Source organism: Molothrus ater, chromosome 6 (assembly GCF_012460135.2).
Source record: "Molothrus ater isolate BHLD 08-10-18 breed brown headed cowbird chromosome 6, BPBGC_Mater_1.1, whole genome shotgun sequence".
Lineage (NCBI taxonomy): Eukaryota > Metazoa > Chordata > Aves > Passeriformes > Icteridae > Molothrus > Molothrus ater.
In genome coordinates, this window is record NC_050483.2 from 47,230,085 (window position 1) to 47,254,481 (window position 24,397).

Below are 24,397 nucleotides of genomic sequence, written 5' to 3' on the forward strand. Positions count from 1 at the left end.
TCAGTCAGTCTACTCCATTCACCTGGTGTGGGATGACAGAATGAAGCCCTGGGTTCTACCCCTACAGCAGCTACCAGAGATTATTCCAAAACAGCAGGGCTGCTCCTGGCTAGGTCATGAGCAGGCCAGGCTGCAGCCTCATAGATCCTCAGAAACTGCATTCTGCAGTTCTCCTTAAGGAGAATTCTTTTTCTCAGGCTCTTTCCAAGTCACCTTTCCTCTCAGGCTCTCTCTTCAGTCACCCAGTGACATGTGGGCAAATAGCAGGACCCTTCATCCATTGTGTAAACAGAGATAGGATCTCTGGATGGCAGAGTGGTAGGTGTGGAGTTCCATGGTGCCAAAAGAGCTGCTCTGCAGTTTCAAGGAACTACATGAATAAACTTTATATTCTGCTGACATCTTGTGGGTTTTGTTGTTTAACGTTGTTTCAGAATGAAAGACATCTATATATAAAGACATCTATATATATATTTTTTTGTGCCATGTGCATCTATTCTGTATTAAAGGATGTTTTGTAAAGACTGAAGGTCTATATTTCCAGAAGTAGAATTAAGTGCAAACAGAGCAGGTTGTGTTTCACTGTACATGCCTCATCCCTGACATTCAAAGTGTACCTTTCTGTGGTAAGGAGGAAGAACTCACTGTCTCCATTCTATTCCTGTAAAATCTCTTGAGCTTTCTGTAGTGGGTATTGACAGAGATGACCATACAGGTTGTGAGACTCTTGGGTTGCTGTTTTCCTCCATAAAATTGCTATCTTTCATGCAGAAACTGGATAAGGGGTCAAGAGTTCCTTTTAAAAAGGCTGCCAGCTGATACTGCCTTTGAGTTAATGCTCACCTGAGCCAAGCACAAGGAAGCCAACACCTTAACTTCAACCTGCAATGAAGTAAAAGACTGTACTTTGAATTGGCAAGATCTCAAGAAAAATCATGGAGGAAAAACATTTTTTAAATGTGTTCTGGTTTCTCTGGGAAGGAGGGCTGTCATTTTTTTCTCCAGATGTGACACAATCATTGCTCTGTTGTTTGCTCACTGCCAGGCAGTGGTCACCAGTTTCAGGTTGCCAAGTGCTTAGGGTGCAATTTTCACTAGGAAATGACAATGAATAGCTATTTGGTGGCTAAAGGAGCTTCTCCTGTCATCCGTTCTTTGCATTCAGTTCAGCAACCTGATTTGAAACTTTGTCTCCTGTACCCAGAGGGTGCCAAGAGCTCAAATATTAGGTAATTAAGGGCTTAGCAGTGTGCTGGCCTGTGAACTGGGGTAGTAACTTGGTCTCAGATTCGTGACAGCTTTACAGTCCAGGTGTCATTTTAAGAGTTTGGAGAAGGGGTGAAGAACGTTAATCATTATGTGGGAATTTCTGAGGACTTAAAACTCATATTCATGCCCCAAATGAGGACAAAAATTCAAGATTGGAGTCTTTTTGCAAAGTAAAGATCACTTATTACATTAGGTAGGCATTTTCTTTCAGAATTTTTGAAGTTCTTGATTTGACTTGTCTTTTTATCTGGTATGTCTTATATATGTGTGTGTATGTATAGCATATATTTTACTAGATTTACAGTACCTTCTGAAATTAAAAGTAATTTTAAAGTTCAAACCAAAAAGTTTGTCAAAGCACTCTACACTGATTTTTTTCAGTGTTGAAAGTAAACAAAAAATTCAGTGCCATTTTTTTTCCCCATTTTGTTGTTATTTTCTGGTTAGGAAATGTTTTGTCAATTGTCCTGTACCAACCTCTATTTAAAACTGATCATTTCATTTGTCTCATATGTAATCTGCATCCTCTTAACTCTGAGAATATGCAAAACCTAGTAGACCAAAAATTTCCCCCCTTTAATTCTAGAAATGAAAGTTGGTTTGTGTTTCTCTCTTCCAGGTGAGCCTTTGCACTCCCAGTGAGAATACACCCACAGAGAGTTTAGCAAGGCTGGTCAGCATGGTGTTCCAGTGGTTTCACTCTACAGCTTACATGATGGATGATGAAGTTGGTAGCCTGGTTGAGAAACTGAAGCCCCAGTTTGTTACCAAGTGGCTGAAGACTGTTTGTGATGTCCGGTTTGATGTCATGGTTATGTGCCTCCTGCCCAAGCCAATGGAGTTTGCCAGGGTAAGAACAATTTATCTGAAGGCTCCCTTATTTGATACAGAGATTAAGGTCTTAAGTAAAATTGCCTTTTTTTTTCCAGCTCTGACAACACAAAGAAATCTCAGTGGTAGATGGAGCAGTGGAAATTGGGAATTTTTCCTTTTCACAGCATTTTTAGTTTTACTGTGTTAGAAAGTAGGCATTATTTACACTGATGTGAGGGCAGGTTGGAATAATATTATAGGTATTGCAAGATATAGTATTGTATAGGGATTGTAATATTATAGGTATTGGAAGCTACATTTTTGATACCTGCACATTTTTATGGTGCTGAAGTACCTGAACTTGTCTTTTCTAAAAGGTATCATTTGCCTACTCCCAGATATAAACCTGTCCTTTAGTGATGTTTCTTTGCTCTTTGCATACTTCATCTCTGCAGCTGTGAATTAAGGTTTTTGAAATCACACAGTTGTAACTGAAGGGAACTCTGGGAATTCTGATGCTAACTTCAGAGACCTAATTTGAGTGACTCAATTAAGATCCCAGTCTGACATGGTTTGCCTTGTTGCTGATGGAGAGACAGAGATTTACCTGGAAGGTTATCCAGGGTGCCTAAGTGTAACCATTGGTACAGCCTCTTCTAAAAAGAGTCATTCTTCCTGTCCATTAGTTATGGAGCGGAACTCACCACTTAATCATGCTTTTGTAAGAGTTTCTTTTTCTGAGACTCTCATGTAAAATGTCCAGAGGACATGTTGGGCTTGTCTCCTAAAATTAAGTGGCTAGACTTGGAAGAGACATAAAGACTTTGTGTGATGTATGACATCATCACATGAACTGTGCATTGTGGGTTTTTTATAATGTAATGTATGCTGCTGTACATTTGCAGACCAGCATGGACATGTTTTACTCAGTAACCATTGCTGCTGGGGGGCTTGTAGGTCAGCTGGGGCAGTTTGAGAGGTGGATGGATGCTTCAAATGTTAGAAACTGAACAAAAGAGACCATGGCTTTGAGGTTAAGGGGAGAAGGAAGGACTGAACCTCATGCTGTAATCTCTTGCAGATTTTTTTCTTGGATCCAGCCCTTCTTTTGAGTTTTGTTACCCCCTACTGCAATACTTAAGACTAGACCAAAAACTTGCCAGATTTGCAAGACTTCACTAGAACATGAAGACAAATAGCCATGAAATTAGCTGTGATGAATGAAGGAAAAATAGTTTGCTGGCTGAGATTACCAGTAATTGCTGCCAAAACAGCAGGCATCTCTAGAGCCATTAGTCAGGAACAGCAGATGTGAGCCGAGGTCAGTTAGAATAATTAATCTCTGTATGCCAATTACTTATATACTTAGAAGCATATTTTTTTGCTTCCATCACTGAAAACCTTTCTTCAAAAAACCCTGAACTAACACCCATGAAAGAACACCTTGTACAGACTAAGTTTTTCAGAATAAAGACCCAGCACTGTAACAAGTTTCCCAGAGCAAAAAATTGATGGTGCAAGGTTTGACCAAATAAATCTGTGCCTTTTTGAGAATTATAAATAATAATACACTGAATCATGGCCTGAAAGTGAGCAAAGTTCATTTAAGTCTTGGACAAGGCTTTTGTGTCCTGTCAGTCAAATTAAAGAGGAAAAAACAATGCAGCTCCGTGTCTGAATTCTAAATTCGGCCTTGAATTTATTAATAATCATCTCCAAAAATTTCCTGGCTGCAACACACTGAGCAAATTTGTGATACTGAGTAAGTTACAGGGACTAGAAATATTGTTCATTGTTGCATTCACATTCTCTGAAAAAATTCCTTCGCCCAGGGCTTTTCTCCTGGGAAGCTGAAAGGCAGCAAGAGAGACCTCAGAGAAAAGGAAAACACTTCTTATCTCATTTGCTTCTCCTGTGTTGTGCCCGTGTGGGATATGTTTGGAGATTGTTTACCCACAGGTGATTGTTTGATTGGATTCTGGTGTGAGTTGTTTTGACTCATTAGCCAATTAGGGCCAAGCTGTGCCAGGACTCTGGGAAGAGTCACGAGTTTTCATTATTACCTTTTTAGCATTCAGTAAGTATCTTTTCTGTATTCTTAGTATAGTATAGTGTAGTATTCTTTAATATAATATAGTATAATAAAGTAATAAATTAGCCTTCTGATAAGATGGAGTCTGATGCATCATTCTCTCCCCTTGTGGGTGGACCTGCATTTACAATAGTTCATCAGTATGATTTTTTGAAATACCCACAGGTTGGTGGATACTGGGACAAATCATGTAGTGCTGTAACCCAGTTAAAAGAAGGGCTGAATCGAATCCTTTGCTTGATTCCATACAACGTGATAAACCAGTCAGTGTGGGAGTGTATCATGCCTGAATGGCTGGAAGCTATAAGGACAGAAGTGCCCGATAACCAGCTGAAAGAGTTTCGGGAAGTGCTGAGGTATGTAGGCATATGTTGGAATCATTCTGGTTTTGCATATGTTTGTTGACGGTTTTAGCATTTTAAGATGGTGGCAACTAATAAAATGCCTATATGTGCAATAGACAGTAGTGAGTGAATGCTTTGGATTTGTTTTTGTATCTTATGTTTAAAGGATTTAAGCTTTGGGAAAGTTTTCTTTTATTGCCCCCCATGTCTTTGTGTCAAGAGCCAATTACACGATGCCTCTTTGGTGTGAGCAAGGCATATTCTTAGTGTGCTTCCTGCAGCATGTTGGAAGGACCATCTTTCTTCTCCTGTCCAGTTGATGAGAAATGGTGGGGATTAGTAGAGCTGTATTTGTTATGATAATATCTTCCCCTATTAAGCAAAGGAAACACCAGGATAAGATTGGTGGCGGAGTCATAATTTTGTGCCTGGTTTATGACTTTGACGATGAAACTTCACATTGCCTTTTAATTGATGACAGGGCTCTGAAACTGACTGTAAGTTCATATTTGTAGGTATTGCTGTAAACTTTTTTTAGTGCAAACATGGAATAATGGACTAGTGAGATGAGAAGTTTTTCAATTTTTGCATTGGATGATGGAAAAGATATTGCTATCAAATGAATTTGAACACATGTGATACCAATTCTTAAGGTGCATCACCAAATTCAGAGATGGCCTTGTATAGTCAGGACAGGTGGTATCAGCAGCCTAGCTCAGCTCCCGTGGAGGGTGAGGCTGCAAGTAAGATTAGCTTCCTACCAGTTTTCTGTTCTGTCTCACACAGTGTATGCCATGCTAACTCAGTGATGCTACATTTTTGTTCTATTTTTCAGCAAAATGTTTGACACTGAGCTCTGTCCTCTCCCTTTCTCCTTGGAGGAGATGTTTGGCTTTATTAGCTGTCGATTCACAGGGTATCCATCTTCTGTGCAAGAGCAGGCATTGCTCTGGCTGCATGTAAGTGTCCTTGCTTGACAAGTCATGCTGAAACAGCTGATAATTTTGAAAAATAATCTGCTTTTCTGAAGTTGGTGCACCCCCCTTTGCCCTTTGCTTAGCTCCAATATGAGGATGGTTGGTAGACAGACCCTGAGTGTTGCTAACTCATCATGGGCAATAATCTAGCTGACAAGGTGGGGATCAGGTAAGGGTTGTACTCAGTAATCTTGGGGGTCCTTTGTAACCTGTGATTTTGTGATTCTTTAAAAATGGAAGCCTGGGAATTTCTTTAACCTTTTTTTTTAAAAAAAACCCCTTTGTTGTCAGTTGAGTCTTTTGAGCCATTCAGCTGGCTGACTTTTTTACAGCATTACTTTTTAGTCTCTACAGAAATTGGTCTGTAGATTCCAAAATTAATTCCAGACTCCAGAAACAGCTGTAGTTGTTTCTGCATATGAAGAGCTGGATTAGACTAGCTCTGTACCCACCAAGCTTTCTGCTGCTCTCACCCTTTTTGTGCTATGTTTGCTGCAAAACTGGCATTCACCCAATGTTACAGGGAGCTACAGGGATAATCATGTCAGATGAGGGCAATGATTTCAAAAAGGATATAAAATTTTCCACAGCACTTCAAAATTATACCTGTACTTTTCATTATCGCTTATTTCCTGCTGAGGGTTATTTTAATTAAACCTTTACAAAGACCAATTTACCTGACTGTAATTTTAATTTTTTAGGTATACAGAGTTTTCAAGTATAACATGATTTCTTTAGATTTTTCTTGAATTAATAACAATGACAAGTGCAAATGAGTTTATATTTATATGAGTAATAGAGGCATAATAGATTTGGAATATTCTCCAAGTGATGTGCAGTTAACAATCCTATCACTATGTTGACACCTGTAGGCTACCATTCTGGCCAAATTCTTAGAATAAAAAAAAAATTCAGTTTTAAGGAATAATAAAAAAGAATAGTTATTAATTCAAGTATTGGTAATATTTCTGATTTACAGAAATATTTTTGTAGAATAACCTCACATCTCTCTGTGTTTGGGCATAAAATTGATCTCAAGGTGCACCAAGTGGATGTCAATAAATATTTTGAAAGTGCCTGTTTTATTTTGCCCTGATTCTAATGGAAATCTAAGCTTGCACCTCACCTCATTGAGTCCCAAAATTAAATGCAGAGAACTTGCTGAACTGAGGATCATGTTACAAAAATGCATATAAAGTAGCTGGTGTTTGTGATCCAACTTGAAACTCATGCTTTCTTATTTATTGTCTTTCCTTAGGTGTTGTCTGAACTAGACATTGTTGTTCCTCTTCAGTTACTAATCAGCATGTTTTCTGATGGAGTTAATTCTGTAAAAGAATTAGCAAACCAAAGAAAATCAAGAGTCAGTGAACTGGCAGGAAATCTTGCAGCTCGGAGGGTAACTGCTTATTTTTTTTGCTTGTAACGGTCTTCCTGATAGAGTCCACAGGAAGAATTAAAAAACATCTTTCAATATGGCAGCTTTTGACTGAAACAGTATACATTTTGAAAATGAAAGAAAATTGGCATGACTTCTGTTAATATTACTCTATCATATAAAAGTGTAAAGGTAACACTGGTAGGAGTTTCTCAGTATCTTTTCCAAGCTGTTTTATTCTTTGCACCTTCTATTAAGAACCATCAGGAACAAACTGTTAGGGACAACTGGTCATCCAGAATGACTTTCTGTATTCTGGTATGAATTTGGTGGGCCCAGGTATGGTTTGAAAGGGTGAGAGAGCAGAATTTATTTCTGGTTCCTGCATTTTTTGTCCCAAACACAAGAGATTCAGAATGTGATGTAAAGTTGTTTGTCAAAGGCTTATGGTCTGGAAGAAAACATGTACAAATACATAGGTACTACACATACTTGGTCTGATGTGACTTAACTTCCCAGTAGTTGGGATGAAGTGCTTCAAGGACACCAGGAACAAGGCTGCTTGAAAGACCTCATTCTTTACATTTAAGGAACTATGGCATCTAGGCAGTTGATGACTCCTTACACGTGATCTGCCAGTCTTCTGATACAGCTTTGCAGAGAGCACTGCCACACCTAGCCCATGATCACTTCTAAACTAAGCAGAAAAGCACTTCTAAACTAAGCAGACTGTCTGGTCTTTCAGACCATGGTGTGAAAATTGACCTGGCATGTCATCTAAGTGTGTATCTCCCTGCAATGCCTAGAAGTTCTCAGGGTGTTTTAGCTGGCCTGCTGTGTTGTGGGCATAAATCAGTGCAGACATACACAACTTACTGCCATTGTGTCAGGTTCATTTCCAGCTACTTGTATCCTTGGTACAGCCCTAGTTAACAAAGTTCTCTTGGGGTGGGCTCCTTTACTAGCCTCCTGTTATTAAAGTCAGTGGCCATGGATTATGGAGCAGATCATTGTCACCTGATAGGTGCTTTACTGCCTGCACCAATTTTCAGTTTGGTTTTGGATGTTGAAATTCTCCTTAGTAGGAATTACATAATGGATGTCAGCTACTTAGCTTGAGAGAATTTATCATCTGGGCAGAATATGGTTCCTGTACTTCCAGTGTATCTTATCATTCAGTGGTGTTAATAAGGGACACATGTATGTTTGGCAAAAAAGCTACACAAGGGAGTGGCAAGGCTGTCAAGAGTTCTTGCTATTTTTGGCATTTTCTTATAGAATGAGATTGCTTACATGTCTAACAGTCATTTGGACATGTTGATTTTTTTATGTTTTCAGGTGAGCGTTGCTTCTGACCCTGGGCGCAGAGTTCAGCACAACATGCTCAGTCCTTTCCCAAGCCCCTTCCAGAGCCCATTTCGGAGCCCAATACGTAGTCCTTTTCACAGCCCTTTCAAGAATTTTGGACATCCTAGTGGAAAAACTATTGATTTTGAGTGTGAAGATGAGGAAATGAATCTTAATTGCTTCATTCTGATGTTTGATCTAATCCTGAAGCAGGTACTTGCAGAAGAAAAACATCCGCATGGAAGGAATGCTGAAGTTCTGTATTTTTTTTAATATACTTTTGGCTCTCCTTTATTGATTCTCTTTAGAGCCTGGCACTGATTCTTTTGATCCTGTATTGATTCTCTTTCTGCTGGGGCCTGGCATGAAGTGTAAGGCATTTAAATCCCAGTACAGCTGCTATCTGTCTTTATCTCTATAGAAATTATAGGTTAATGTTCAAAGAAGTCAGATGGCTCCACATTCAGGTTAGATACTAACCTGACACTAGTGAAAGGAACTTTTCCTTGGAACTTTGTTTGTTTTTACAGACTAGAAGCAGAGATTTGTTGATAAACTTAGGTTATCAATTTTTGGATAGCTAAGTTTCTACATTATGAATCCAAGGACACTTGTTTTGGATTACAGTCTCCAGGTAAAATTAATGGATTAATTCTGTGCTTGAAATTGTCTATTTACTCTAGCTGTTTGAGCTTGGGCCTCAACACCAGTGGCAATTATAAATAGTGAGTTACAGAATTCTTACATTAAGAATTCTCAGATTCTTCCCAGTACTGTAATATAAAACTAGCAGAAATGTAGGAAGAGGCAGACAGTTTGTACTCTGCCTTTTAAATTAATAATAAATCCTTACTCTTTTCACTTTTTTCAGATGGAACTCCAGGATGATGGTGTCACTTTGGGCTTAGAGAACAGCATCTCAAAAGATATAATATCCATCATAAACAATGTGTTTCAGGCACCCTGGGGTGGTTCTCACACCTGTCAGAAAGATGAAAAATCAGTTGAATGTGGTCTGTGCCAGTCCAGCATTCTGTGTTACCAGCTGGGTTTTGAGCTGCTGGAACAGCTTGCTCCAAAGGAAGAAATCAGGCTTGTGGTAAGTAGAGCAGGAACGGGTCTGTATTATTGTTGTGCTGAAACTCCTTCACTATTCTCATTCCATTGTGCTCAGGGAGCAAAGCTGCACTGGCTTTTGGCATGAAGGATTCGGGAGGTTAAAGCAAAATGCCATTGAACTGTAAAATTTACTAAGTTTGAATTGATTCAAAGAACCCAGGGAAGATGGCAATATTAATCCATCTTGAACTCTTCCCCCATGAACACTGAAGTACTTTTTCACTTTGGACATGCATCACTTCAATCCTACTGTGTCTCAAAAAAAAGTAAAGTGTTAATACTTACCTTTTGATAAAAGCAAGGAGTGGATACTTTGAAATGATAAATGATTTTGAGTGAAGCAGTTGTCAAGTAAACAAATTGGAGCTTGACTGTTTGAAATGCTGAGCACTGTGGGAAAAATTGTTCTACTTCAGGTTGAGTACCCAGCTTTATCAGACCCAGATATTTACTCTCCAGTCACTAGTCATCATTAAAATTTTCTGTAGCTTTGCAGAAGAGTTGGAGAATTTCCTGTGGTGGTGGTGGTGGTCTGATGAATTTATTTTAAGCTGGATATCTATTATATGCAACTGTTCCATCTGGTAGTTGAGAAGAAGGCATAATTCCATTTATTCTGATGCTCATTTGTTGTGGTGTGTTAGTAGCAGATTTCTATTCGTTTTTTTCCTCCCATGGAGGGAATAGTGATGCCTTTTTATGTGTCAAATTTTCAGAATTTCATTTGATGTGTATGCTAGAAGTAGATATTTTGCACATAGTATTCAGTATAGTATTTGTCCTAGAAAAATGATCTCATGCCCCTCCAGTACAGATTCTCATCTCAAGAGAGAATTAGCGAGTAGTGCAGTCTTTGGGGTGCTGGGACACTTCCAGACTTCACCCTGAAATTTCCAACATAAACATCACAATGGGAACCTTAAATCCTGTGCTCCTTGCCACAGGCAGAAGTACCTCCAGCCTGGAGTTTACAGTTTTCAATGTAAAAGTGGCTGAGGTAGGTCCTGCCCCTAAGCCTCTAGTGCAGGAAACACCCTGCTCCTCTCTGTTACTCCTTTCAGGCAAGGATGACAGACTTGGTGAAGTATTGGCCCTTTGATTGAATCCACCTCAGCTCCAATATGCATATACAGTTTCTGCTAAATCAATTTCAGAAACACACTTTTTTTGTCAGTATACGTTTGCTGATGCAAAATATTAGATATGCAGGTGATTTGAGTGCATAAATGTACATGGAACTAAACAAAGAATGCCTCATTTGAGCTCAGTTTGTCACACCAAATGTAGCTTAGTCAGCAGGATATGGCCTCATGTATGTAGGTAACATCAAGAAATGAATTTAACTTATTATATTCTTAAAGGAGCCCACAGATAACCTCGAGGATAGTCTTCTGTATACTAGACCTGAGTTTATTATAGGAACTGAAGGAGAAGAGGAAGACAAATCAGCACCAAAGCATGGAGAAAACCCAGGAAATCACACAGAGACCACAGAAAATGCTGGTAGGTAGAGGCTGAAAAGGTTATTGCAGTAAGGCTTTAAAAGAAACGCTTATACTCATATACAATACAGGCAGTCTTTCAAGTTCAACAGTGCACAGTCACTTTTTTTATCATGCATTTAATTCTTTCAACATATTAATTGAATAGGCTGTAAATAAGTTGATAGCAAGTGTGACTGTCTCCCACAGGTGTTAAAAAAAGTCTTGGCTTTTTGAACATATAAAGTAGCAAAAACATTTGATGCCATATTCCATGCTATGCTAACTTTGCTGACTGCAGGGTTAATGTGCCTAGAATTAATTTATCTCTCATCATCTTAACATTCTTTAGTTTCATTTTGAATTCATAGATAAAAGAATTTTGATATTGTCTGTAACTTACATTTTTAACAGCAATAAAGAATGACACAGAAAGGAAGTTTTGTTATCAGCAACTTCCAGTTACCTTGAAGCTCATATACACTATATTGCAGGTAACATTGATTACTTGTTAGTTCAGTTTGTATTGCTGGTGATGTCATTGTGTTGAGAGAGAAACATCTGTTTACGCAGGAAATGTCAAGGTTTGAAGAACCAGACATTCTTTTTAACATGCTGAATTGTCTGAAGATCCTGTGTCTTCATGGGGAATGCCTATATATAGCAAGAAAAGACCATCCACAATTTCTTGCCTATATTCAAGATCACATGTTGATTGCAAGGTGAGTTATTATTGCACATTTTGTCTTTATGCTTCATTGGTTCTCCAGGTATACATTTTCCTTAGTGTCAAAGAATTTTCAGGTTTACTATGGGAAATTAACAAGAGTGGTAGAGAAGTGTGGAAAGATTAGGAAACCTGTATAAAAGTTATTGCACGGGCTAATTAAGATGTAAATGAAGTCAAGGTAACCCTGCAGTGTCCATCATGGCTACTCCATTGTGAACCACCTCTTTTGCAATGAGTCAGACTCTCTTATATTCAATAATACCATTACCTGAGACTGATGTATCTTCCTGGAATCTACAAAGTAAAATAAAGGATGTCATGAAGGCAGGCACACAGTTTATAGGGCCTTAGCATTAAAGCTGAGACAACAATAGTATTTCAAATTATTTTTATGAGGGACAGGAAGTTCATTCACTTAGAGTGAATTGGATTGAAATCTGTGCCTTTTAAGATTCTCTTTGGAGAAAGGGACTTCTGAAGAAAACTAGCTGAGTAAACATCAGCATAGGATCTTCTGAAATACTGTTTGTCAGCACTTAACAGCTGCTCTGTATCAATTTCACTGAGTATCTCCCAAGACTGAGGGTTTTAGCAGCCTAGAGAATCTGTCCTGAATCTATACCAGCAAATTGTGAATATCCAACTTCTTAGTTACTTGTGGATGCACATGATTTTTGGTGTCAAGACAGTTCATGTGGCTTATGTGGTCATGCTGAAAGCTGGTCATGCTGAAACTCCTAATTCGTAGCATAGACTGTGTTCCATGGCAGTTGTCTTGAACTAGGCAAAACTTTCAAAATTAAATATTTCAAAGTGAGGAATATTTGAACCTGGATTTTCAATAAAAAATGCTGTAGTTGAAGATTTGCAAGTAGCTCTGTTTTCCTACTTTGTTTTTACTACAATCCATTCTGTGGTATTCACATAAATGCCCAGCATGGCTCATAGAGATTTGAGTCTTTACATTTAGAAGAAAGGATATCAAGGGAGTGTCTTTATAAGCAGCCTTGCTCTTTTTTTGTCTTCCCAGCTTGTGGGGAGTTGTGAAGTCTGAATTTTCTCAGCTTTCTTCCCTGGCAGTCCCACTTCTTCTTCATGCACTTTCACTTCCTCATGGAGCTGACATTTTCTGGACAATCATAAACAGCAATTTCAACAGTAAAGACTGGAAGATGAGATTTGAAGCAGGTAGGCCTGAGAAATGTACTCTGTTTTCTCTTTGTTTCTTCTCTGAAGAAGTAGAGCTTTCTCTGCAGTAACTGAGAAGACATATAACAGATTATGAACTTTATGCTGCTTTGGAGAGTTTTGGAGATAGTTCAGTGCTAAACTATGGCAAAACACTGTGCAGTAAAATAAAGGGGAAGATGAGACATTTTGGATAAGAATCAAAATTATAGCTCTTTCTAGCTATTTTTCATTGTTACTTTCTCAGCTGTGCATATTTCTTTGTATTAATCTGTTTATTAATCAGTACATAAACCATTGCCTAAATGAATATGCCTCTTGTCTCGCTGCTACAGTTGAGAAAGTGGCTGTGTTGTGCAGATTTTTGGACATTCACTCTGTGACAAAAAACCACCTACTGAAGTACTCTTTGGCTCATGCATTCTGCTGTTTCCTGACTGCTGTGGAAGATGTCAACCCAGCAGTGGCTACAAGAGCTGGACTATTACTTGACACCATAAAGAGGCCAGCTTTACAGGTGGGTGTGCTACATGGGAAAAAATATATTCCAGTGGGAAGCTGCCTTTTCACCTGGAGGTCAGATGTACAGCATCACAGTCACTGCTAATGCCTCTTTAGGCAAGCATTATTGGTCTTGGTACTTGACATATGCACAAAATAACCAGGGGAAATGATACTGCCCTACCCCAACTTGGAATCATGGAAAAAATAATTTTTAGGATCCAAGTCCAACCATAAATACTTTGATGGCTGCAGAGGATTATTGTGTTTGAACTGCTATTGTAGAAAACTGTAATTTTTTTTGGATTATTTGAAGATAATTTGGTATTTTTCAATTAAAAAAATAAATTTTTAAGTCTTATGAAACCCTGCTGAGCTCACAGTGAGAAAATATATTTGAGCAAAACCAAACATGGTCTTGATCTTTTCAAGACTCACTTAGACATGTAATTTTATGAATGTCAGAGAGCCTGCCAGTCAGGATTCACATGATTAAATCTAAACAGATACCTAAGCGAGAAAAGCAAGATAAAAAAATAAATCTCATAGAACAATTCAGTTCTAGTTTTGTGGAGAATAGAATGAATATGTATTTTAAAGAGCTCAGGGTTACTGCCTACAAAATGCTGTTAATGCTTGCTAGTTTAATTCCCTTTGGTACCTTTTCAAAATAATTTCCAGAGAAATTGAGTTCAATGACACTATTACTGAACTTGGGTTCAATTAGACCAGTGTACTGCACTTTCATATTCAATATGTGGGCTTTCTTATCAAACTTAAATCTTGACAGTCCAGACAAAATTCTAGTGCAGAAAATGTACAGAAGAATTTTCAGGCAAAGCGCCTCTGATACACTTCACAATGTAATCTTTCTTCCCCTGTTTAACCTTGGTGATGCATTCTTTTTGTAATTAAGGGCTTGATTCAGTTACATAAATGTAGTATTTTTCTCAGATAGGGAGTGTGAACAAACGACTTTGATATTGTGTACAAAAGATGCAGTATTATAGAACTTTGCCTGTACCTTTGTATTTCTCAAAATCTTAGAAAATTCTGTATTCAAAATATGGTGCTTATTTATCTCTTTACTTACCTTCCTCTCTGTCTGATATCAGTAGCATTAGTTCTGATTTAAAGAACTTGGTAGAAAAACGAGCTAAACCTTGGTCCTATATTAACTGACAGGAGAAGTTATGAGCTCTGACCTCCCTTTATTTAAAAAATCCTTAAGAGATATCTCATATCTCAGTTATGTGTTGTTTTCTTTGTTTCCCTCTATAGGGTCTCTGCCTCTGCCTTGATTTCCAGTTTGACACAGTTGTCAAGGATAGGCCCACAATTCTTAGTAAGCTTTTGCTGCTTCATTTTCTAAAAGCAGATATCCCAGCTTTGAGCTGGGAGTTCTTTGTGAATCGCTTTGAAACTCTGAGTTTGGAGGCTCAGCTTCATCTGGACTGCAACAAAGAATTTCCTTTCCCAACAAGTAAGCATATTTCAAATCAATCTGATCACTTTTTACCAGCTTCTGGAATTTTAGCTGCTTGCAAGAGACTGAGGGAGTTGCAGGTCTCATGTATATAAATTCTCTGAAATTAAGTAATCTTTCAGGCCAAAATAAAATAAAGTAAGCATTTTTTACTTCCTGAATACCGATTAGGCTGTATTCTGCTGCACCTTTGGGTGTTGTGTTTTGCTCTCACTAGGATGTGATTGCCAGCCTTGGTTGAACTGTGGTCTGGTTCTATGATCACCTGCAGCCCACATTAACCCCCTTGTTCTATTGCAGAAGTTCTAATGCTGTCACATTTGCTGTTCTTCAAGTCCCAGATCATGCCCAGCCCTGTCCTGTGGTGATCTGTACAAAGTCAGCCCTAGGAGCTGTTTGACCCTCTGAAAAGCACAGCATAAGAGATACATGGAATCCTAGAGCCAGTGCTCAGTTAACTATCTTTGCAGTGACAAATGTTTTAAAATGTTTGTCCTGTTCATACTTGGTTTCTTAATGAGAAACCAAATCTTCCTTTCACTAGACAGGCACCAAAAATTAATTCATGTATAAATTTTTAGAATGTTGAATAATTGAAGACTTCCTAACCCAAGTGGTGGCCTGTGAGTCAGATCTATTTCCATTTCCTGGAGGAGATGGGAACAGCTGTCTGAACAGTGCATGTTCCCTCAGCAGCTTAATGCTTCCTTCTACATTTGCATGGAGCCCAGTGCCTAAAAAAGCCTAGGTGCTGTGACTGCTCCACAGAGAAGGGTGGAACTGCAAAGATATTTTCTTCATGTGTGAGTAGCTTGACCCAATGCTGGGAACTGCTGCTGTGGCCTGAGGAGGGTGTCTTGCCACTAGTTTCTAACACTTCTGGCTGCAAATGTAGGGCAATATCTTGAAATAGGAATATTTTTGCGTCATTTAAAATAAGCACAAGAAAATGTTCAGATTTCTTTTGAACCTTTTTTTTTGCCATTTCAAAGAGATGGGTGATGCAAAGGATGGGCTCACTGACTTCAGTCACTCAGATGATTAAACTCAAAGGGTTCCAGTGCACTATAGATATGAGTGTGGAAAAGTATTGGTGATCCCATTAAAACATGCAGTGATACTGCTGATAACACCACTGTAACTCCATAATCAACACTCACAGGTTTTTTGAAATCAAAATCAGGATGGTAGGTGCAGGTAGAACAGGAGGTTAGTAAGGCAAAACTAGGGGCCATGGTTAGGTATGAGTACACTAAATGTGATCCATACTTGTGAGATTTCTGCCCTTTTAAATAGGGGGCACCTCAGTATTCTCTTAGCTTGAAATTCAGTTTTTGGCTTCAAGAATCTGTTTTTGACCAGCATAATCACAGTTATGCCTCTTGGGGTTGTATAGTTTTCAGAATGAGAGCATGCAAATGAGTACCTTGCAGATGGACCCCATGGGCCCATTTGAAACTTTCTTGGCTCGAGTGGGACCTGGGGCCCAGTTGCATTTGGCACTTGGCAGCAATAGGACCTCCCCATGGTGTGGAATGAATCCTAACTTGGTCCATTGCATTTGCAAAGCTATCACTGCTGTCAGGACAAACGTGGCCAACCTCAGTGATGCGGCAATGTGGAAGATCAAGAGGGCTCGTTTCGCGCGTAACCGCCAGAAGAGCGTGCGCTCCCTGCGGGACAGCGTCAAGGGACCCGCCGAGTCCAAGAGAGCGCTCTCCCTTCCCGAAACCCTAACCACCAAAATTCGTTGAGTACCTATTTATGTTTTTGTGACACACCTCTGTCTTCTCCCCATGGATCATATCCCATTGATGGGTACACATTGAAGTTGTCAATATTTATCCAATTGGTTTCTGGCTGCTTTGGCATTACTCAGATAATGACAAGTCAGTGAGTTTGACAAAGAACACAGAAAAATTGTGTCTAGATGTGCCTGTTTAAAAGGCCAGAATAAAATGCTCCAAGACTAGTTTGTCTTTTCTAGATCTTAATTTTTACTTGTGGCTAATATGCAGTAGTTTTGTCTTAAATAGATACATATTTTACGGAAAAAATCCTCAATTACTTATATATTTATTAATTATAGTTATTAATCAGTGCATGTAGCATATGCTAGATGTCTTAAAAACAGCTGTTAATGGCTCAAATGAGTTTTTGAATATATTCAGCATTCTGTTGATAAGGAAACAATGTCCATGCAACACGTCTTTCCTGATGGTTTCTACAGGAGGACTTAGTGCTGGAGAACCATGGGATTGTCTGGAGTGCCGTGCAGATACCTTTCCAAGCAGAAATGAAGCTTGTCTATTCTCATTTAGAGAATTTTGCAAACACAGATTAGTCTTTATATTCAATTTGGACCTCTCACATTGCTCTTACCCATATAATAGGAACTAACAAAACTTTTGAACCTGGGTGCTAGTGAACAATTAACTTAAACAGTAATTTTCTTTCCAACACCGCAATATATATTCTTTCCAACACAGTCCCCCTGAATATTTTGGGAGTCTTAGGTAATCCTTCATGACCAATTACTGATGCTGCACAGGAACTCCTGTGTGCTGACTCTTGTACCAGTAAAATTAAATGATGGAGAAAATTAGAGTTATAGAACATAGTGCACAAAATCTGTAGGGCACAGAAGTGACATGTTCCAAGCAGTTACACTCACTGCCTGACAACAGTGCATGAGTAAATGAACATAAATGTGCTAGCACTGAATATATGCTAAGTGTAAGATGTCAGTGCTGCCTTAATAAACAGAGTTGCTCTTGTTTTTTTCCTGAAGCTGTGAGCTTGACCAGACATGAGCAGTCTGCACCAGCACTTGGAGGAACACCAGAGCAAACACCAGGTGGGTGTGACAAAGGAGGTGTGTTTTGATGGAACAGGAAAAGGAAGGCTCTAACTCTGACTTTCTTGCTGAATCATGAGATAAACTTGCACAAGATGGAAGTTGTCTAAATGGCAGACTGAATCACATCTCAGCATGATTCCAAAAAGTGTAAATTGAAGTTTTGCTCTCAGTCTGTATTTAAGGCTGCTTCCAGTTGTAAGTTAGACTTTGGAGTCAGTCAGCTATGCCAGCAGTGCCTCACCCTCCTGTGTTTGATTGCCCACAGGTAAATATTTGCTAGACTGGCCCCATGGGTCACCTGTTTTGAGTCAGGTCTTTGAGTCCTTCAGATTTTAAAGACAGCAGACAGAATGCTTTTGCCTGTCAGTACTGTATATTACACTCTGCATGCTTACAGCTACCTCAAGTCCCTTATTTTATATTTACTGACATTTTCTGAAGATGTCACCCTTCTGTCAGGCTTCTGTAGAATAGGTAGCACAGCAGGATCCAAGGAATCTCTTAATAATTATGACTACTGACAGTTATTGCTCTGAGTGCTGTGTAGGCTGATGATTTGGAAATGAAAAGATGTCAGATTCAGATCTTTTCATGTTCTGTCTTCAAGACTTGAAATACTTCCAACAGATGCAAATTCCTAATCAAAATATATCAACTTATTTGATGATCAGCTGAAAGAAAGATACCTTGTCCCTGTGGGAGCTGACTAAGCTGTGAAATGAAATAGGGGAGTTTCTGAATTATCAGGATATAGCCCTGCTGTGCTAGCCAGTGAGAGCTGGAAATAAACAGAACATATGTGTGGGTTGTCACAGGCTCACAGAGGGAACAAGTGACATCATGATGCAATAAACAGGTATATCAGTGGATGATTGTTCTTCATTTAACAGCGCCAACCACCTGCTAAATACTGGGCTTAAAGGAATTTGTTGCATAAGAACTGTCATTGTCACAGTAGGCATTGTTACACATTGTGGTTTTATCAGATGTATTTTGGTATTGCTACACTTTACTTTCCAGCCTTAGGTAGTTCATCACCTAAGGTTAAAACAAAGTTTCCACTAAAATATGTATATAAAATGTTTCAGATATCTAGTAACTACTGGTCTCAAGAGAATTCTGATAATATGATTCAGAATATGACAGATGATTTGGAAACTAGAAGACTAATTACTTTTCTCCTGCCCAATATTTATTATTTCTTCCTAAAAGCTTGTATGTTTGTAAAAAAAATTTTTTTTAGGTTTGTTTCAGTTTTTAATGCTGCGTTGGGAGTACTGAGCTTATGTGTTTCAGCTAGGGAACTGACTGACTCCTAAATGGAGGATGTACATCTGTTGTAGAAAAACATGTATTTTATTCATAGCCCTTGAATGAACCAGTTTTCATGCTCGTCTGTTCTTTCTAGATCTAAAACAGGCATCCTTACACAGTCCAAATGCAAGCTGAATTCAGTGTGCATTCTGTATGGATTAAACACCAGGATCATGTGTTGTTCCTATGTCTTGTGCAGTATCCTGGACAGTCAGTGAGAGAGTTTCACTGATAGGGATCACAGTTGGGATGATGAACCCTGCTGTAATCCTGATCTGCTGCTTTATGTTACATTGTGATATACCTTAAAGTAATTTGAAGGTGAAGGGGTCTGATATAAGGCACACATGAATAAAGAGATGAATCTTTGGCAGTAAGGCTAGATTGAATGAGGGCGTGGAGGTTGTATATTACCTGGCTGTGTGTTTGGTGATGTGAGAAGCTTTTGATGAGGGCTGGGGAGGATAGGTGTCTGTATCTGTATACCTTATACAGGCACATACAAATGCACGTGAATTTTAAGAGATAAAATTCCTAGCCACTGTAAAGACAGAGCTGTCTTGATTTTGCATTCCAGGCTTGGATTTAAACAGCCTCATGTGATAACAGGATACTCTGTACCTTGTGTTGATGAAATAAATGTTTAGTTCAGGCCTGATATAACCTAAGACTCATTCCAGACAGCAGAAGTTTTTCAGGCTCTGAAGATCAATTAATTAAACTGGATTGTACCATTTTTGTAGTTTTAAACAAGTAGTTCTCCATTGCTGTTTTTTTACAGGTTCCTACATCAGAAATAAAACCAGGGTGAGTGACATTCCATAGTCTTGAGCCTTAGTACAGCTGTGACAAACAAACCAGGGTGAAGCTCTGTTCACTCTATCCTGCTGTATAGTTTTCCTTGAGAGTACTGTATGAGAAATGAGATCTTTAATGCATCAGAAAGTGCAGTAATATTTCTGGAAAAGTAAAATGTCAGGAAAAGTCCTAAGAAGTGTCTGTTAGGTTGTTAGAGTTATGAAACAGTTTTGAAATTGAATGTTTTATCACTGAGCTTCTAAATTATATTGTTCAAGTGAAAATAAAATGGTTTAATCTTTGGAGATTAATTACTCTTTGAATTCTCTTTGGAGAACCAGTATTTATTTAGAGCCCAATGATCTTTTCATTTGTTTTTTCTCCTTCTTTATTTTATTGAAAATCTCACAACATGTTATAGAGATGAAAATAAATAGGGCTGAATAATACAGTCAGATATCATCCTTATGAAAATTGTGTCTTTATGATATAATTCCATGGAAAATTTTAACCTGGGTGTAATATTATATAAGAATCAAATATTATTTCTCAGTTTATGTCCATGAAGCTAAGATTACTTTTTGTGTACATTTTTGAAGTACTTCTGAAAATGGTTTTGCTTTATTTCTGATTCTAATTATCTCAGACTTCATTGTTTTCTTTTTGTATTTGCAAATCTCGGTCCAGCAAATGCTTGGGTAGAGAATTTCCATTTTGAAGGAGGGTTTTTAAGTTAAAAATCCCAGTGAAAACTGGAACAAAAAATGTTGTATAACATAAAGTTCATTATTTCTTCTAACCCAAATAAGACCAATAAAGCAAAGTGATTCTTAATAGAAGTGGATCTGAAAATTCCTGCCCCCTGCATAGTTTTAATTTTCACCTGTCATAGAAATGATAACCATCTCCCATGCTTTGCAAAACAGCCAAACAAATCTCTGTTCACCCATGAATACAAATGCAACACACTTTAAAACTATTTAAAAAAATTACAGACATTGCATTTTTTCTAGTGAAGAACCTAAGACAGATGCAGTTGTACCAGCAAAGAAGTCCTTTGTCAGAACAGCATATCACGTTGAGAATATGGGAAAATTAGAATATTAAAATAACACTCTTTATTTACAAGTTATTTGCAGTACTACAAGTTATCTAAGAGAAATACAGATATGTACTAATAGGGGAAGTCTTCATTCTTCGTTTAATCATTATTTGGTACAATTTTTCATATTTCCTAGCCTGGCCATTTTGTACATTTTCCACTTACAAAGACTAATGTCTGTTCATGTTAACTGAGAAAAGACTGATAACCATACCAGATGAGAATTTGGTTGCATTGGGATTTGATGGATGTGGAAGAATAATAATATTCAATTTGGCAGAAATGCACTGGGATGGGAAATAAGGTGCTCCACTAAGTATGGGAAAGCTGAGAAATGGAGTTGAGTGACACAGTGGTGTTTCTGTGCTGTTGGACCTGAGGCTACAAAGGAGCAATGTCCTCAGAAGTGCATGCCTGTCTCCTGCAATTTCACTGGCTGTATTTGGGCAGAAATGGAACAGTGAACTCTGGAAAAAAATTCTGGTGTGTTCTATACCGTGTTTCTTGGATTTACAGAGTTTACACAGTGTTCTACACTGTCTGATACCAATGTCTCTTGTGCCCATAGGACAACCTTCCCCAGAGAACGATAATACAATAAAAGACCTGCTGCCAGAGGATGCTGGGATTGACCACCAGACTGTCCACCAGCTGATCACAGTGCTGATGAAGTTCATGGCAAAGGATGAGAGCAGTGCAGAGTCGGACATCAGCAGCGCCAAAGCTTTCAACACGGTCAAGCGCCATCTGTACGTCCTGCTTGGCTACGATCAGCAGGAAGGATGCTTCATGATTGCACCCCAAAAAATGCGCGTCTCAACCTGCTTTAACGCCTTTATTGCTGGAATAGCACAAGTAGGTGAAGGCACTTACTAGCTTTTGCTGCTGTTTTTTATTGCCTATTGTTGAAATAATGGTAGCACAGCGTTGTTTGTAGCAAAATAATGGCTGAATGAGGTAATCCTATGTCGGCGATGAAGAGAGACAGGCAAGACTGACAGGTGATCAGGATCTGAGTTTATTGTGCACTACCAATGCTTATTTACTGTTTTAAGAAGACTACTAACATTTACTACAATTATTAGCTTAAAATCACAAACTTATGCATATTACAACGTCTCTTGGTTGCAGAGTTTAATGAAATTTTCTTTTTCTGGTCAACCAGTCTGATTAAGTCTTCTTTTAATCCTCAAAGTTCTGTTTGCTCTTGCCAAGGTATCCTATTATCAAGTCTCTTATGCTAACCAGGTCCAAAGTCCATCGTCTGTCTTGTGTCCCAATATCTCAACAATCCTACTTAAAACTTTAACATGTTTTCAGCTTGTGAAGGAATTTCTTTCCACCGGTAGTCTAAAGTTTCTGCATCACTGGTAAAGAGATTGTAGTTTTGTGTGCATGGAGGCATGAAAATACTACCACTGTATGAGAAATTAGAGACTGCTTCTAACCTCTGCCTTCTTTCACTAGCCTTTGAATGCCTTACTTTCCTCATGAATATTTCCTCCTTTATTCTTCAGGAGGACCTGTTCTTGTTTTGTTTCCCTACGGAAGAAGAGTTTCCCTACGGAAGAGTTCACGGTGTGTGAACTCTTCAACATTCTTCACTTTGCAGGAGGCTCATTTTTCTTCCTTACAGTGCACCAGGACTTCCTGTTCTCCCTTTCCTAGGGAATGCTATTGCCATTATGAACTTTTGCTACATTTCTGTGATAAATGACCAAGCACATCGTTGCCTTGTGCCTTCTTTCTCCATCTTGTAAGGAGGACCATAATTTTCTACCTCACAAGGCTTTTCTAAAGCTCAGTTAATTCCCACTGATAGAGTAGTGGGTGGTAGTGGTCTGAAAAATGTTTTGCACTTGCAGAATATTCTTATTTGCAGTGGAGCATCATCATCACTTCAGTACCTTTTCCTTTTCACAGTCTCTCATAAAGGATTACCTTAGGGGACAAAGAGGGTTGTGTTTTCAGATGTCCCCTGTAACATTCAAACATTGCTCAAAGCTATCCTTGTCTCTTCTGGATCTGCAGATCTTACCAAGATTTTCTGGTTCATGCATTGGAATCAGTGATTTTTCAGAGTTAAATGTGATGTTGATAGTTAGATAAACTTTCACAGCTGGGGAGATGTCAGGTACTCATATTTCAGGAAGCAGAATAGAGGATGTTAATGAAAACTGCGTAGCTGCAAATGCATTGGGTTCCGTTGTCCCAGAGCTCTGTGTTAATCATCTTTTGTTTGTGCAGTTTTAAATTAAAGAGTGTAAAAGCAGATTCAGACCTGTTGCTCTTGTACTGAGAGTCTGGAAGTGACAGTTCAGATCAGGACAGCATCTTCCACATTTGTTTTCCAAGTGTTTTCCAAGTTTGGAAGCCCAAATTTCAGTGATTGTAATTGGACTGATTTCCAGAAGTACTCCTTACTGCAACTGTAAATATCCGCCCCTGCCTTTTTCTTCCACCTTTAAAATGTCTTGTGTGAGCCAAATTTGCCATTTGTGTTTAAATCTTTATAACTGAATCCTGGTTCCTCTGATGTCAAAAGGAATTTGAGAGATTCAGTAGTCAGGGTTTTTCTCCTTGCAGCCCACATCAACTTTAATTTGTATTTTGGAAGAATTCTTTTCTTAGCTGTAGGGCTGCTTTGTGTTTGGAATCACCTTTCCTGCAAGAGAAATGCTGTTTGCAATCTGAAGATGTGTTTACAGAATGAAAACTTAGTACTGAGCTCTTAAGAGATCTATTTCAGTTGCTCTTCTTTCCCAAGCCATAAATACTTGTGTCTTGGTTTGGAAAGACAGGAGTCTGCTAAGGAAGGCAGGAACCTCCCTGAAATGGAGAATGTAAACCCTCCCCACCCCTCCGAATTGCTATAAATTTTAAATTAAGGGGCTCTCAGGCAAAAATATGGGAGCAGGAAATAACAGTTCTTTAACAGGGAAAGGAAAAAAAATAAAAGGATAAAATAAACATTGCAGTACACTAGAACAACACTGACAGAGTCAGAACCCAACCTGACACCCTGTGGGTCAGGGTGTTGGTGGCAGTCCAATTGGAAATGTGGCTGCTGTCCTCCTGAAGTATCAGGTTTGGTTCTGTTGGAGAAATGGGGGTCCTATAGAGAAGGATGTATTCTTTCTCTGAAGACCCAGTGGAAGAAGAGACTGCTGCTGTTTCTCTGGGGAGTCCCGTGGAGAAATCCATGCTGCTCTCAAAAACCTCTGGATTATATCTGGGTAGCCTCTGGGTGGAGCATCTCACAATGGGATGCTGTAGTTCTTACCAGTCATGCAGTGACATTCAATAGTCTTTTATCAGCAGATGTCCCCTCCCGAGGGAGGTGTGAATGTGGTCACTCAACGAGGGAGATAAGACAAACTGCCCACTTGACAAAGATGATCTGCCATACAGATGGTAATTAAAAACATTTTGCATTGCAATCTTCAACAACTTGCTTTGCCCCGTGTGCTCCACGAAGGTTAGGATTAAGTTTGCTTGCTGTTTCGCTGGTTTTGATTCCAAGCTTGGTTCGAGTGGACAGGTCAATTAAAAAAAAACCAAAACAAACCAAAACCCAAAAGTCTCAGTATTTTTCACC

At 38.8% G+C, this 24,397-nt stretch overlaps 1 protein-coding gene across 6 annotated transcripts in view; it reads left to right on the forward strand.

The window, feature by feature from the left end:
• UNC79 (unc-79 homolog, NALCN channel complex subunit) overlaps positions 1–24,397 on the forward strand; it is a 109,412-nt gene that overhangs the window by 29,349 nt on the left and 55,666 nt on the right. For all 6 annotated transcript variants that reach the window (XM_036383823.2, XM_036383825.2, XM_036383826.2 and 3 more), the window contains exons 14-28: positions 1,889–2,119; positions 4,340–4,530; positions 5,354–5,477; positions 6,754–6,894; positions 8,212–8,433; positions 9,092–9,319; positions 10,701–10,842; positions 11,235–11,314; positions 11,394–11,542; positions 12,581–12,738; positions 13,074–13,255; positions 14,521–14,722; positions 16,295–16,474; positions 17,517–17,582; positions 21,368–21,654. In XM_036383823.2, the coding sequence (XP_036239716.1) occupies positions 1,889–2,119; positions 4,340–4,530; positions 5,354–5,477; positions 6,754–6,894; positions 8,212–8,433; positions 9,092–9,319; positions 10,701–10,842; positions 11,235–11,314; positions 11,394–11,542; positions 12,581–12,738; positions 13,074–13,255; positions 14,521–14,722; positions 16,295–16,474; positions 17,517–17,582; positions 21,368–21,654 (2,583 nt within the window). The remainder of the gene's footprint in view (positions 1–1,888; positions 2,120–4,339; positions 4,531–5,353; positions 5,478–6,753; positions 6,895–8,211; positions 8,434–9,091; positions 9,320–10,700; positions 10,843–11,234; positions 11,315–11,393; positions 11,543–12,580; positions 12,739–13,073; positions 13,256–14,520; positions 14,723–16,294; positions 16,475–17,516; positions 17,583–21,367; positions 21,655–24,397) is intronic.